Source organism: Pipra filicauda, unplaced genomic scaffold (genome assembly GCF_003945595.2).
Source record: "Pipra filicauda isolate LSUMZ 115617 unplaced genomic scaffold, ASM394559v2 scaffold16_size7369187_pilon, whole genome shotgun sequence".
Taxonomy (NCBI): Eukaryota; Metazoa; Chordata; class Aves; order Passeriformes; family Pipridae; genus Pipra; species Pipra filicauda.
Window position 1 is genome coordinate 785,148 of NW_024104207.1, and position 15,601 is coordinate 800,748.

Below are 15,601 nucleotides of genomic sequence, written 5' to 3' on the forward strand. Positions count from 1 at the left end.
TTAAAAATACAAAGAATTAAGGTTAAACAGTGAGACTTTTTGCTATGGCATGCCTTCTAAGCTTATTTTTTTAAAACAGAGTACACAACAACACAAAGATAAATTCAGCAAATTTTTATACATGAATTTATATATATAAAAAACATTCCTTTTACTTTGCAAATGTTAAGAACTCTAAAATTAAGTCTTTCAGCCTAGGAGACTTGACTTTCTCAACAATTAATTTTCACAAAGATTTTAAGTGCTCTTTTGGGCCCAGCGAAACTGCTACAATGCTTTATTAAAAACTAAGTACAATCAACTGGATGTGAAATATTCACCCGTACTTTAACCTCCCCAGTTCATTCCTGCCTTCCTATTTTAGATTTCTTGTTTTAAAATACTAAAGTGGCTGCCGCCCAATCAGGAGCTAGGCAGATTAGCATTTTATCAGGTTACTATATGCTGTGATTCTGAGCTTCAGGTCATACAAGTAACCAGGAAACCCACGTGCCAGATTTTCCTAGCAAAAGCAGGTGTGGACCATAGAGACTCACTAGATTGCATTCCTCAGCAGTACTTTCTATTATGTTGTTACACCTTATGTTGGTAGGTTTTCCCACAGTTTCTGTTGTCATAGTCCATCTCCCTCCCTTTCTTTTTTGTCCCCAAATGCCACTCCTCAATTATTTTGGTTATAGCAATTCCCGTGTTGCCTCTGGCACGAGCAGTGTGTACACCCACACTTCCATATGCCAAAGGCAAATGGAGTAAATCTTGGGGAAAAAAAGAAGACTGTATGTGTGGAGTTCTCTTCAACAGTAAAACACCTTTAACTACACCAAAATATTTAAGACAATCACATTATTTCTAGTCCTGCAAAAACACTGTGCTTAGACAAAGTTTACATCTGTTTTTTGAACCTAGCATGTCTTCTTTGGTGATGCTTCCAAGGAAATTTCCACTGAATCCAGCAAACCTCATTTCACTGCAAAGAAACACATTTTCCATACAGAATACAATTACCTCAAAGATTCCAAACTTGCAGCTGCCACACCTTGCAATTGTTTTCTGATATCATCTGGATGATGAACATCCAGCTCAAAAGGAATCTTCAGTTTTAACATCTTGATTGCCAGGTACACTTCAGGTAGAACCTTAAAGGCCTCCTTTGGATTGCGGGAGAACTCCACGAGAGCCCTGTTCACACACCCCCCAAAAAACCCCAAACCAAACAAAAAAACAGACAAAAAAACCCCAACAGCAAACAAACTTTAATTATCCTGATGAATATAAGAAAACTTTCTAACATTCTTAGAAGCACATGCCAAATTTACTGAGCGTATTTAATACGAACAGAAAGGATGTGAAAATATATGGGAATAAGAAAATAACTGAAGATTGGAAAAGGAATAAGAAGGGCTACATGAACTCAACTTCGGGCAGTTATCAGCCAAAGTCAGCCTGATGATTAGCTAAAAAAAGACATCAGACTGTACAAATGAGCTAAAGTGAGTATAAAAGTTAGAAATAAATACAGACATTAGTTGCAGTTAAGGTCCACCACAAGAGAACAGAAGAGACAAAACAGAAGGCTCTACTTCAGATAGTTTACCTAATGTTATTCCAACCAAGGTACATCATACTTCAAAACCACCTTTTTAACTCTAGCCAATACACTATAAATAAGTTTCTGATTCCAAAGAGAGAAGAAAAACTAATTTTGTCAGTATATCATCGACAAGGAAACTGATTACTGGATTTGTAACAGAGAACATGAGAAAGACAGAATACTTAAAAGCACCTCACACTTACTTTGATCCGTTATAGGCAATAGATTTTACTTGCCCACACTGTCTAAGCTGTGACTGCAACTGTTTATGGTACAGATATCCATAAGGAGGAATATTCCTTAGCTGTTAAGAAAAAAAAGTTAAATTTGGATACATTCAATTGTTTTAATGCATTTTAAAGTTCACCTAAATAGTCAGCTTTCTCCTTAACGACATTGTAATAACGATATACAATCTAAACCCCCAAAAATTCCAAAAATGCTATAGTACATTCAAAAATGTCAAAAGACAATGAAAAGCATAGTTTTGCTGCTAGTGATGCCCTACTGCTTCAAAACAGTAGATAAATGTTTTCTTTGTCTAACTATAAATGAAGCAGATTAATTTGTAATTATATATCTTAACTTGATAATTTTTCCAAAAAGCTCTCTTGTATCCCTGGCTTTGCTTGTAACAGAAAAGCTAACTTTCTCTAACTTGTTCTTAATTAATAATCTCTCATAGGAGATCCTGACTTAATACATAATCATGAAATCCTAATTAGAATTCGAACTATTTTTCAGGGGCTATGCAACTGTCTATTCTTTTCTTTGGCTGTTACAGCCTTAGACAGGAAAGACCAGGTTATTTTTAGAGAATCTTCCTATGCCTTGGAGTGACATTACTAAAATCAGCTGCTAGTCAAAAACATGGTCTAGGTTAGACTGCAGAAACTGCCTCAAGGCAAGACGATTTAGAGAGACCAGAGAGTGGGAAGAGTAATTATTTTTTAATTTCAGAACACACCATTAGGAGCAGCATACAGCTACAAGAGTCTCTCAGATTATGAGCTTGAGGGACTTGCAGCATTTGTGCCCAAGATGATCATTTACCTTGATAAAGACACACCAGCTACTTCTTCCTTCTTCAAGGTAGCAAGCAGTTGATGTACAAGTAGATCAAGAGTTAAATATATTAAAAGTAAGTAGCTCCTTAAATCTGCCAGTTTAATCTTAATCAATGCTGCTGTGGCAAGACTTGTCTTTATTCTACAAGATTGACTCTAATCTGATATTTTGCTTCAATATCCTTAAATAATATGGTAAATACTTCAAAAGCATACATAAATATGTTTGTGCACGCATGTTGCCATGCCAGCATCTCCTTCAGTATAGAACCAGCCTCTCTTCTTAGGTAAGCAGTGAAGTGCAAAAAAAAAAAAAACAAACCACTTTTCAATAAGATTTTCTGAATTTCTCTCTTACCTTTTTATCTATTTTCTCTTGTGCCAACAGAATTCTATTCTTTGAGGTTCCCTGGTTTGTAGGTTTGCTTTCTTTAAGCATAGGTCATGGTTATTTTACTAGTTCAGATACACCAAACACTTTCCTAGTTTAGAGTGTGCACCATTTTGCAAAAAAACCTGACATTTTAAACTTGCACTTATCTAATCAGATGAAAAGTAATTTTTGAAGATAAAAAGAAAGCTCAGTGCAATACCTGAGTAACCTTAAAGCAACAAGCATGTACGCCATGCACTATCAAGCAGGTTACAAAAAAAGTAACATTGAAGTTGCAACAACACATTACATAAGTACTCACTGAAAAGCACCCTTGAGAGTGCTGTTGTATTTTTCCAAACATTTTATTAGTTTGATGGAAGTTGCTAGTCTTGCACAGGCAAACAATCAAATGCATAGAGGCAGTTCTCAGCAATTCTTCTAAAATTGTCCACCCACATAATGTTTATTGTATTAAAAGGGAGATGGGAGGGAAGAGAGTTTACCAAGCAAGGATTAGAGTAGATAATTATTTCTGTCCTTGCCCAACACAGAACAGAACTTGAATATACCACCCAAACACTATGTATTCCTATTACTTAATTCTTAATTAAGTCATTCACCTTCTTAACATACCATTACAGTGGTTTTTGGATCTTTGCCAGCGAGCTCTTTCGCAGCACTTTTTTCATTACATTCTCCAAAAGTAAAGTAGTTCGGATAGAAAGCACCAGCTATTACAACCTGTATCGAGAAAATATTTTGTAAAACGCAGCACATTGTATTCAGTTTCCTGAAAAGAAATACACTGGCAACATTAAGAGACACTAACAGATCTTTATGGATATTTTTTTACTGTCTCTTTCCAGGCAACTACTGGAACTGCAGACTAAACACTAGTTCATGCAAATCCTTAAAAACATACTCTCATGAAAAGAGTTCAATTTCTGGAACAAGTCCACAACATTTCAATATTTCTGTATGCAGACTTGCTCTATGAAAACTGTAATTGTTAGTCCTAATTTCAGGAAGAGCCTCAACTTAAATAAACACACATAAGATAGTCACAGGTAAATTGTTCCATTTTCAGGTTACATCTTACGGTATTTAAGAATTCAGCTTCAAGAAGTTCACTGCTTACACAGTTAAAACAACTGCCACTGAGAAGATAAATATGTCTGTGAAAATAAAATCACTGCTAATCAGATCAAGTAAGACAAGAAAATTAACTGGAAATTTGACAAAGTTAAGATAGCTGAAGGACATCTAATTCCCAGCACCTCCTCCCCACTACTAACCAAGACACAAGGCATTCAAAATAGAGCACTTCAAACGAGTGATAATGTCATTTTCAAATAACTAACATTAGTTGTCCTTCTACATTGTCAATACACTGTCAAAAAGAATTACTTTTTTCTCTATCCGAAATCTCAATTTCCACAGAGAATTCTGAAACATGAGTTCACCAATACTTGTATATAAAAATCCAGCCATAAATTTTGTAAATAATGTCTCTTTATGACAACACAGCATTACCTGCAAAATGAAGCGTTGTTTGTTCACATACTCCTGGTCCACAGCAGATGGTCGAGCATTAACATACATGTTAAAAGCTCTGACTCGCCTTTTCAAGTTGTGAAATAACTCTGCCACCTGAAATTTGATCTCTAAGTTACATTTTAAATAGGTCAAAAACATCCACAAGTTAAAATAAAATTTGTCAGTAAAAGTAAAATAATTGGGCAAACTCCCTTTGCTTTTTAGGTGACTAGTATACTTTTCACCGAAATACTGCTTAGCACCTCTGTGCTGGAAGATAATTTCAGTACTGTGACTCAAGCAGTTTTCTTGACACCTCTTTATGAAGAAGAATTTTGTAGTCGCAAAGCATATTATGCATATATGATATAGAACAAAATTAGGAAAGAATAGGATGATATTCTCCATTTAAATCATTTTAGGTTTGCATCTTAAAAGGTAAAAATCATGTTGACAACCTGGACTTCTGTACCTAACTGCAGCAGTGACTATGCTGCACCCTCGGTTCAGCAGACAACCATGATTACTGTGAGATCAAACTTATGCTCTACAGCAGAACATACTAAGCTTTTCATTTTCAGCATTTCCAAGAAGCTTCCACAAGGTCCTCCAACCACACAGTGAATACCGTCACCCTCTCAACTGATTCTGGAGCAAATGTAGAAAAGTACAGTTCACTCAACTTATTTGTATCTACACTGTCTCTTCCTTTCTGCTCCTGGCGGTTTTAGGATACTACTAGAAAAACTACTGTAACAAGAAAGCAACCCATGTGACTGACTCAGTTCTGCAAATTCACTTCCACGCAAGGAATTATAAAATTAGTATCTTAAAGTGTGGCAGATAAAAACCCCCAAATCTTACTAAGTGTTAGTGTAGGTGCCCATTCTAAACTCCTTACATGTCATGCACAACCTCTTCTTGCATTATCTGAAATTGAACCAAGAGAGGCTACCGTGTAAGCCTGATCACTCCACTGTCCAGTTCTACAGAATTTGCCTTTCTCTCATCTTTTTGCTGTTATCACATATACAAGCAAAAAAACTATTGGCATTTTTTATCCAGATGGTTGCTTGTTATCAAAAGTTTTTTATATTTCCTGTGCTTTTTGAAGACAGGCCCCGCATTGCTCATGCCAAAGGTATGAACAGGTGGAATAATGGGCAGGCCATTCTGCCAATCACAGGTACCCAGGAGTTTTACTTATTTCCCCCTCAACATATCACATTCGGCTTGAAGCCCATTGTAAAGCAGAATTTTCATTAATTGCTGCAGTAATGTTAGCAACAAAGCCCCACAAATTTTCAAGTCCAGGTCTCATTATATAACTGCATTTGCTTAGTTATCCTAACCAGAAGACAGAAGTTACGTAACAACAGACAGCAGTCAGTCACACCACAACCAGTGACCTGAGTAACCTACAAAACTAGCAAATGCTGGAGGTCTCTTAAAAATATGTTAATAATTTAACACCACTCTGTTCATCCTAAAGAAAAGGAAAACTGCTTTCATCTAAATTCATACATCATTTCAAGAAAATATACATATATATTGATAGATACATAACACAGTAGGCTTGTCTAAGATCTTAACATTTTCAGAAAACAAGGGAAGTCCTTCTGCTTATAAAACTGTTTACCTATTTAATCTTACCTCTTTCATCCTCTTGACATGAACACAATTTGATCGACCCCACTCATACTCTTCCTGAAAAAGAAAGTTAGAAACTTGTTTCTTCTGCTGCTAGTAAGCTTTGTCTCATACTCTTCTGTGTGGACATAAATAGTAATTACATATAGCAATGGAAGAATGTTATATAATTTCACAGCTTTCTTTGCATTCATATTAAGTATTATGACATGTATGAAAACATAAGACAATTATATATCTAACTAAAAGTATACTTTGGTTACCACCAATGCAGCTGTGGGTCATGTAAATTTTTCATATAAATCCACAAGTCCAACTCCTCTGTGTTGCTACTACAAAATCTAGTTTAAGATGGACAGCAAGAGAATCGTAGGCATGCTAAGGTTTGAAAAGAACTCCAAGATCATCAAGTCCACCCATTAACCCACCACTGCCATGTTCAGCAACAAATCATGTCCCCAGGTGCCACACTCACACAGATGGTGACTCCACCACTCCTCTGGGCAGCCTTTGCCAATGCTTTCGGTAAAGAAATTTTTCCTAATATCCAACCTAAACCTCTCCTGGCACAACTTGAGGCCATTTCCTCTCCTCTTACCACTCGGAAGAAAGGGCCAATCCCCACCTCACTACAGCCTCCTTTCAGGAAGTTGGAGAGAGTGACAAGGTCCTCCCTGAGCATCCATTTCTCCAGACTAAACACCCCCAAGCTCCCCCAGCTGCTCCTCTTAAGACTTGTGCTCCAGACCCTTCCCCAGCTCAGTTGCCTTTTTCTGGACATACTCCAACACTTCAATATCTTACAGTACTTTCTACACAGCATTTGAGGTGCAGCCTCACCAGTGCCAAGCACAGGGGACAAATCACTTCTCTGGTCCTGCTGGCCACAATATTGCTGGTAAAAGGCAGGATGCCACTGGCCTTCATGGCCATCTGGGCACACTTCCAAAAAACCCAGAACTTCTTTATCTGAATGTATAACTTTACCAGAGAGATTCTGGTCATCTTGGCTACTCGTTATAACTCAGTGTATATTACGCACTGGTACCCACAAAAGATACTATGCTCTAAAAGAAGCAGAGAAATAAAAGAGGTTTTATCTTATACACACAAAAGAAAGACTAGAGGCAGTTACTGTGTGCATACTACTGTTTTTTTGTGACTGATGCATATAAACATCTCCTGTCTTTTAGGGTTTTTTGAGAGGGTAGAAATCTGTGTGTTTAAAAAAAAATAAAAAGAGACACTTATGTGTATTAAAAGTGTTTCTTTCAACTACAGCTCAATTTCCCTTTTTAGCTTGGATTTCAAACCCTCTAGCCATTGTTGATTCATCTGTGAAAGGGACTACATAAGGGATTGTCTTCAAATAACTCTGCACTGGATTCAAAGACTCATTTTCCTTCAAAGCCTATGTTTCTATTTACTTATGGAAAATCGTAATCATTACAAATAAGGTTTGCTAGCAAAAATTCCGTACTAAGAATGTAAGACTCCATCACTGAAGTCACCAACCTTGAACAGAAAAGAAGAAATACAACTAACCTTGGGATCTCTCAGCTTCCCCTTTTGTTTGCAGGTCTGCCATGCCTAAGAAAGAAGTGGTGAAGTATTCAGACACAAAATGTAGTGCTTCAGTAATAATTATTACAAATACTACTAGTATAACACTTAAAACTATGAAGCTTTTTTTCATATCAATACTGAAGATAACTTTTAACACCATTTTAAAAATGAAAAATTCACCTAGGCTATCACAAACTACAACTATTTCAGCACAAAAGAGTGTAAGAAAATCTGAATCACAGCAATTTAGGTTGGAGGAGACTTCTTCAGATCAATTGTTACAACACTTCACACAGCAGGCCCAACTTAGATCAGGTTTTTGAAGATGTTGCCTAAAAAACCCTGAGTAACCTTGACAGACCTCACAGATGAACCTGCTCTGAGCAGGAGACTGGACTATATACCTCTTGAGGTCCTTCCAGCCTAATTATTTAATGATTTTAGTCTAACATGATGCTTGTCTGGTTGATTCCTAAGCAGATATAAATACTTCTCATTCCTATGAACAGTCTTAGTCTACTTTTTTTGAGGATGGGCAAGAACTCTGAGTCTTCTGCTGCTCATATGAGAGCACAAAAAGTGGTGTGGCTGCAAAATGTAATTCTAGAATACATTACTGCTGGGCTCAAAGTGTGGCAGGGTTATAAATGCTGTATTATGACACACTAAAGAATAATAATTTCTGTAGGAAGATAACTGTTCTGCCTTCAAGTCAGACTGAAAAGGAGTTTAAGCACTACTGGATGAACTGTAATTACATATATTGCCTCAAACTTGCCATCAGATCCTGCAGCTAAACTGGAGACACAGCATTTAAATCACTAAATTTCTGGACATAGCTTAGAATTTCTGGATCTTGTTGCATTCCAAAGGAGACTGAACAAGTTATGTTCCAAGGTTTTAAAGGAGTAAGTCCCAATTTGTGTTGGGAGAGGTACAACAGCCACCTCGTAACACAGTAAATACATAAACAGGTACCCTCCACCTAGTTTTCTGAGAGGAAAGGGATAGAGTATTAAAGCATACGAAAACGTTCATAAATTAATGGAACAAACTGGATGCTTTATTTTGATGCTGTAATAAAGCAGACTACTTTCAGAACCTTTGTTTTCTCCTCACTTTGGGACAAAAGTAAGTGAACTGACTGATTCTGATTACAGTTCTGATGCAAATGCCTCCCAGAAAACAAGGCTGGAAGAGAAGTTATTAATAATATATTAATAAAAATAAGTTCATTATTAGGTAGGAAATCTATGACATGCTGGCAGAATCCACTTCTTCTAGTTTGAGACCTCATAATGCAATTTTCCAGCTTACTGGGGACATTGACTATTGGCATAGTTGAATAGCTAGACTGAACTTCCCCCTCTTGATAGAGGCTACCCTGGAACAAATCTAATCTGAACCAGGGAATTTGAAAACAAACCTTCCAGAACTTACTTGTATTTTTCTGATAGCCATTCAAAACAAAGCTTTCACATCACTGACACACAGAGATACTGCACTGGAAGCTCTGTCTGAATGTTTGTATTTATTCTCCAGGACAACATACTGCTTTATAGAAATATCATCTTGAGATTAACAGGGCATAATTACCAAGTGACATGAAGGAAATATAATATGGAATAGGATAAGGGGAATTCAGAAAAGATTATTTTTGAGGCTCAGGATCAGCGGATACATGTGGCATGTATGCCCACGTGTGCTTCATAAAATTCTGACAGCAGAGTAGAGAAAAACAAGTCAGTTTTCACTGAAGGACAACATATTTAAAGAACTGAATAAATTAAATTTGCAGCTGAAGATTTTGGAGTCTCTAGATTACAAAACATGCCAGAGAATGCATAATGTAAAATATTGAATAATAAGTTCCTCTAGCCTGAGTCTTTGCTACACTGTACCAGCTCTGTTTGTACCTGGAGGAATCAATCCCTGTCCATGGTACTGGCCTACCAAAAAATGACATTTGTACAACATTAAAAAAAAAAAATCACAAAGTCAAAGCTAAGAAGTCTAGGGAAAGGTCACCAAACTTATTCTGTACTAGAATTTACTAGTCCCAACATCCTTAGTTAGAAGAGATCAACAAATATCACCACATCTCTGGCATTTTACTTTTTGCTATTACAATAGAGACAATCAGAATTAATAGTGTTACACAGTAGGACACAGCCTGCAAAAAATATCAATAAGTAGCTAGAGTAATGTGAAGTTTTTAACAACTCCAAAGCACAAATGCTGCCCTGACCCTACAAAGATGAGAATCTCTGTCTTGGTCTATCAGATTTCACCGTAATCTAAGCCAGAAGAAAAAGATTTACCTTAAATGCATTCACAATCGCAATACAGTCGCTCTTACTATTCCCAGCAAAACCCATTTTTTTCCTGGCAATAAAAACAAAAGTATTATCAACAATATTTTTTTCAAATATTGCATGTATTATGCAGTTCAGAATGCTACATTAGTAACACCTTCCAGGTCTTTAATATAAACAAGATTGATACACTTATTGTAATTATTAGTTCTTATTCACATCTCTCTGTTGAAGGAGATGCTTTGTAGGGGCAGAGTAGTAATAAAAAATCATCCTTGCTATTTTAAAAAACATTTTAATAGACACTGCCACATGTTCACATCAGAAAGGCAAAGCTGAACAATGGGGCCTTGTGCTCAGGAAAGGATGAGTTAGCTCAGTGATTTATGTTCATACATAAACAGATTCCAGTACCTTGGCTATCTGGAAAAATTTTTGTACTGCTTGGTAATTGAACAGAACACGAGACTCATGACACAGAACATAATACTGAGTCATCAACTTTGCCCTCTGCTCCCAGGTGTAGTTAAGAATTCGTAAAACGTCTGGGTTACTACCTGAATCCATCAACATGTTCTTTGAAAGGTACTGCAAAAAAATTCCGCAAAGACAGTGCTGCAGCTGCAACAAAAACAAATCAAAATGAAAACCTGCAAATCATCTGGTTTTAGAGAAATGTTCTCACATGTTGTTCTTTCAGTTACCTATAATAAGGCATTCCTCTAAGCACCCGAAGACATGCCCAAGCACTATCAATTTTCCAAGATACAGGTCCACTGGCAAGTGTATCAATATTCTTCCTAGGAAAGTCAGCTCACCATCATGCAGATCTTCTTCTGTTTGCACACAGGCAAGTGCTCCCAGCTAAAGAAATTAAAATTTGTTCACTTGTAAAAGCTGACTTAGTAAATCCCAAACAATTTTTAAAGCCTAGTATACTTTGGAAACCAAAGCTACTATCTATACTGGATATAAAAGTAAGCTACACATGATAAAAATATTATTTCTTATGCACTTTGGAAAATAAGAAAATGTAATGCAATAAAGATTCTACCCCTTATGAACTTTATAATTGAAAAGCAAGGTCACCAACTTCCTTGTAGAGGTAAGAAGGGTATCTTCAGGCTGATCCCTACACATCATAAGGTATAAGAGTGTGATTTATTACTTATTCACTTAACAAACAATAGCACTTACAGAGTTCAAGGTATCTTTTTTTCCCCATTTTTCTATTCTTTCTCACTATAGATGCTAGTTCACAAGTACCATTACTCCCTGATGAAATTACAATCCTGTTTCAATGAAGTAAATTACAGAAATTATGCTCAAGAGGATGGGAACCAAACAACAGTCCAATGTGTGAAAAGATTCTCTAGACACAGTTAATATTTGAGGTTCCAATTAAGGCTACTACTACCTTAAATACCAAGAAAACCACTTCTACAGTACATTTCTATTACCTTGATGTTAACAACACTAAAAGGAAGCCTACCTCTTTCAGTTGAACTATGGTACGTTCGATGTCATCTACATTGGGTGGAGAAAGAGCTGTTGCCAGTAAAGTTTTTGGTTCCCCCATATCAAGCTTTTTTAATTTTAAGACTGTCCCTCCCAACGGGCAACGCTGAAGGGAAGACAACATTATTTTTACTTTCTCCCCATGGAAAGTGTGACAAAGTGTTCTATATGAGAAATAGGTTAAAATTTACAGTTTGCAAAACCTGAAATCAATTTTGTGTAACTAAGGTTATTTTTGTTTTGAGCAGATTGCTTATTACTAATCCACATTGATTTTACTGGTATAACGCATCTCCTTCTATAAGGAAACTATGTGGAATAGTCTTTGTCTGTTAGTTTTCTACTCATTGCTACAGCCATTAGTAACCTATCCAATTGTACACTGTCTTCAGGAAAAATAAAGCAAAACCTTTTCTTCTCTGCTATGATCGCATGCATTAAAAAACCCCTTAATATTCCTAACCCTAAACCCAAAGGTCTTACCAGTATCTCAGGTTCTGACTTCTCTGGAATAAAGTTTGTCCAGAAAGCTTTGCACACCAGCCTGTAACAATACCCTCTGGAAACTCGTCCAGCGCGACCTTCACAGAACAAAAAAACCCCAAATCACCAATTTGTAAAGTGCCCAAACCCATCCATCCACAAACCCTCTGGGCAGCTGAGCAGCAAACGACAGCTGATGCTGCAGGCTGAGCAGTGTTCTGCTCCCTTGCAGCAGACAGGCCCAGTGGTCAGATAAGGGTAGGATGAAAACATTTTTCCTTCAAAGCAGCAGTAACTAACAAAAGAGTTACGTAAGTATTTCTCTCAAATACCTCCTTCATATAACTGCCCTCAAATCAACATCCATTTTTCTCAGTTGAACAGGCATTTCCTCTTTGACTCTATTGCTAGCAAAAAAATCTTCTATATAAACAACTTTTAAGATACAATGACAACCAGCAAGACATCTTTATGATCTACTATTTACAGAAAACACAATGATTCAGAAGTCTATCTTCACAAATCCAAACACCATCTACTTCAAGACACTAAATCTCCCTGTCTTCAACTCAAACCTTGAGCCTTCTGTCATTATTTCCCCCCCCCCCCAAAACAAGTTGAGGAGAGGGGAGTGGTAGAGCAGCTTTCGTGGGCACCTGGTCCCCAGCTGTAATTGTGAAGCCCTAATAATATTTAAGAAAGGTTATTAATTTATTTAGTACCATTTTTGACTGAAACTAAAAGATGTTGATATTAAAGAGTACTGTCTGAAACTAAAAGATGTTGATATTAAAGAGTACTGTCTTACTAGAATAGTCAATATAAAATCTTATTTAGCCTTATGCTATGAATACTGGTCTAAACTAGAGACTTTGCTGTGGATATTTCAACCGATTTAATGGTGACACATAGACATGAAAGTTTCTTTTACTGTTGGAACTCACAAGCACTTAATAAATACCTAGCAGTACCTATCTCCTCTTTTTAAAAATGGCCCATAATAAAAAAATTACTATTAAATAACAAAAAATCCATGGTCCATTTATGGTCCATAAATTTTAATATTTTTTAATAAAATACAAAACATTCCCCTGGAAAAAAATACTCGAGCAAAATAAAACATTCATGCATAATTGTTTTACATCCTGACATGGTGAAGAATTATCAACTATTAGTGGCAAAAACAGTCTGTTCTTTTTACTGTTAATAAAATGAAAAGCAACATAGAATTCTCCATGGAGGTGAGCTTCTAAAATTCCTTTGCATTACCTATTGTCATCTTACCTTTTCTTTGATTACAGTTTGTTTTAGATGCCCAGCAAAGTCTCAAACTTTGGTAATTAGTTTCCTTATCACAAACCAAAGCTTTAGTTAAGCAGAAATCTATCACTGCAATTAAGAAAAGAAATAGTACATTATGAAACAACTTATCCTCATGGCAGTGGAAATAAATATTGGCTGATTTTGTACTATCAGAAAAGGAAAGTTTAAATAACTTGAATAGCAATAAAGAGAACGCCAGATTTATAAAATAACAGGCCCAGGATACTCTGAATGCTAACAGAACTGGGAAGAGATTTTAATGTATATATAACAAAGAATTAGTGTAGATGACAATCATTAAAAGGCAATCATTTCTGCATTTAGAAATTCTGTATCAGAACTGGTTAAATTGATGCATTTATTTCAAAAGGTAGTCAGAATGTGATTTAAAAGCTTAACTTTTTGACATGAGGTCTGATTCTGCTTGTTACTGCATTTAAAATTACCCCCCCAGTGAAGATTAAAACCAACCCCCCACTCAGTAGCTCTATTTGTTCATATATTCAGATTTCTCTGTTCTCCACTGCGAAAGCAAGAATTCAACAACTGTCAAAATTCCCCTCCAACAGCAATACTCTGTAAAATGACATGTTGTGTAGACTTAACCTAGCACGAGTAAGGAAAATATTACAAATACAGTGTATACGGAATTACAGGATTTAGATGACTTACCATACTTAACATCAGGAACTGTTATAGAGCTCTCAGCTATGTTGGTAGCTAGAATAATCTGAGTTTTGAAGCAAAAAATGAGCAATGAGTGCATAAAGAAAAATACTGATGTTAATGTTTCTACATGAAAAACCCAATTTGCTATGAAGAAATATAAATATAGTGGCAACACAGCATTTCTACTCTGTGTACTTAAAAAAGCAATATGACACAAGGCAATACAAGAAAACTTTATTTTCTTGTTCCAAACTCAGAAAAATGTAATAAAGTAGTATAGCATAGGACAATATAGAGGAAGAATGGAAATATTTCCTTATGCCTTTGCCATAACAAAACCTCATACTATCAGCAGCAATATTTTCTTACTGATAGCAGGTGAAGAAGACCAAGACAACAGCCAAAATGTGGGGACAAAGCAGGTAAGAGTCCCCCAAACTGGGGGACTACTTTGCTATTCAGTGCCACCAGCAGCATACTACTGTCATACAGGTGCAAGAATCAACATGCACAAACTACTCTGAAGGATAAAAGGAGCATCACACAATAGTCTAAGGATAACTTCCCGTTACTGCACTTCTCTTGAGGTCCAAACACCAGTTAAAACAACAGCTTGGTAAGAAAGGCAATCAGTCCACACACTGAAGAATGAAACTGCTTTGTCCTCACAAAATGATCTGAGTTAGAACAGCTAATATTACTTATATACATTATTATTATTTGCTATTACTACTCTAGCAAAAGGTTTCACATGCTTTAGAAAAGTAATGATTCAACAATATTTACTTTTCTGTAGCCAGGAACTGTAGCCAAAAATACTTCATTTTGTTCCTCTAATGTCACACATGAGTGAAGTGGGTACACTTGCCACCTAAAGAAAACATATTAGTGCAAGAATGTAAAAGTTGATTACACTTCCGTGCTAAATCCTATTACGTACTTAGAACTCATATAGTTGAAAAACTCATGTTCAAGCTTAACTGAACTAAAACAAATGTGGTCTAACTTACCTTTTAAACTTATCTGAGAGGCATGAGTGCATGTATCTTATTTCAGCCAAACCTAGGAAAAAAGTAACCATGAGTTTGTATTCATTTTACTCAACACTAACAATTCTAAAACATCTATTTAAATTCTTTTTTTGACTTTCATTCTTACCTTCCTTTCATTATATAATAAAATGGCAGAAGAGTTAAACAGCAAATGTAATGAGTCACTGAAACAGAGTGAGTCAATTTTTCAAGAGCCATTCTGCATTAATTTTACACTTATTAAAGTGAAATTGCAACAGTAGATATAAAGGTCATCTGACAACATCCCATTATTAGCCCTCATATCACTTTCTTACAACTGACAGTGCTCTCCACATGCTGAATGTCTGGTTTAGGCTACTTCATTCAACATAAGTTCTTTCAAAGAGCAGGGTCAAGGGGAAAAAAACCCTATTTCTGCCTTAGCCATCTTGTCTTTGGAAGCTGCAGTGCCCATTCTCTGGGTCATGGATTTC

General features: G+C 36.2%; 1 protein-coding gene across 2 annotated transcripts in view; it reads right to left on the reverse strand.

The window, feature by feature from the left end:
* Positions 1-15,601, reverse strand: part of TDRD9 (tudor domain containing 9) — a 73,197-nt gene that overhangs the window by 14,519 nt on the left and 43,077 nt on the right. For both annotated transcript variants that reach the window (XM_027732896.2, XM_039379555.1), the window contains 15 exons: positions 15,105-15,156; positions 14,881-14,965; positions 14,098-14,155; positions 13,387-13,491; positions 12,103-12,200; positions 11,594-11,725; positions 10,806-10,965; positions 10,659-10,722; positions 10,108-10,171; positions 7,766-7,810; positions 6,224-6,277; positions 4,568-4,684; positions 3,668-3,775; positions 1,795-1,895; positions 1,006-1,179 (listed from right to left, as the gene is read on the reverse strand). In XM_027732896.2, the coding sequence (XP_027588697.1) occupies positions 1,006-1,179; positions 1,795-1,895; positions 3,668-3,775; positions 4,568-4,684; positions 6,224-6,277; positions 7,766-7,810; positions 10,108-10,171; positions 10,659-10,722; positions 10,806-10,965; positions 11,594-11,725; positions 12,103-12,200; positions 13,387-13,491; positions 14,098-14,155; positions 14,881-14,965; positions 15,105-15,156 (1,417 nt within the window). The remainder of the gene's footprint in view (positions 1-1,005; positions 1,180-1,794; positions 1,896-3,667; positions 3,776-4,567; positions 4,685-6,223; positions 6,278-7,765; positions 7,811-10,107; positions 10,172-10,658; positions 10,723-10,805; positions 10,966-11,593; positions 11,726-12,102; positions 12,201-13,386; positions 13,492-14,097; positions 14,156-14,880; positions 14,966-15,104; positions 15,157-15,601) is intronic.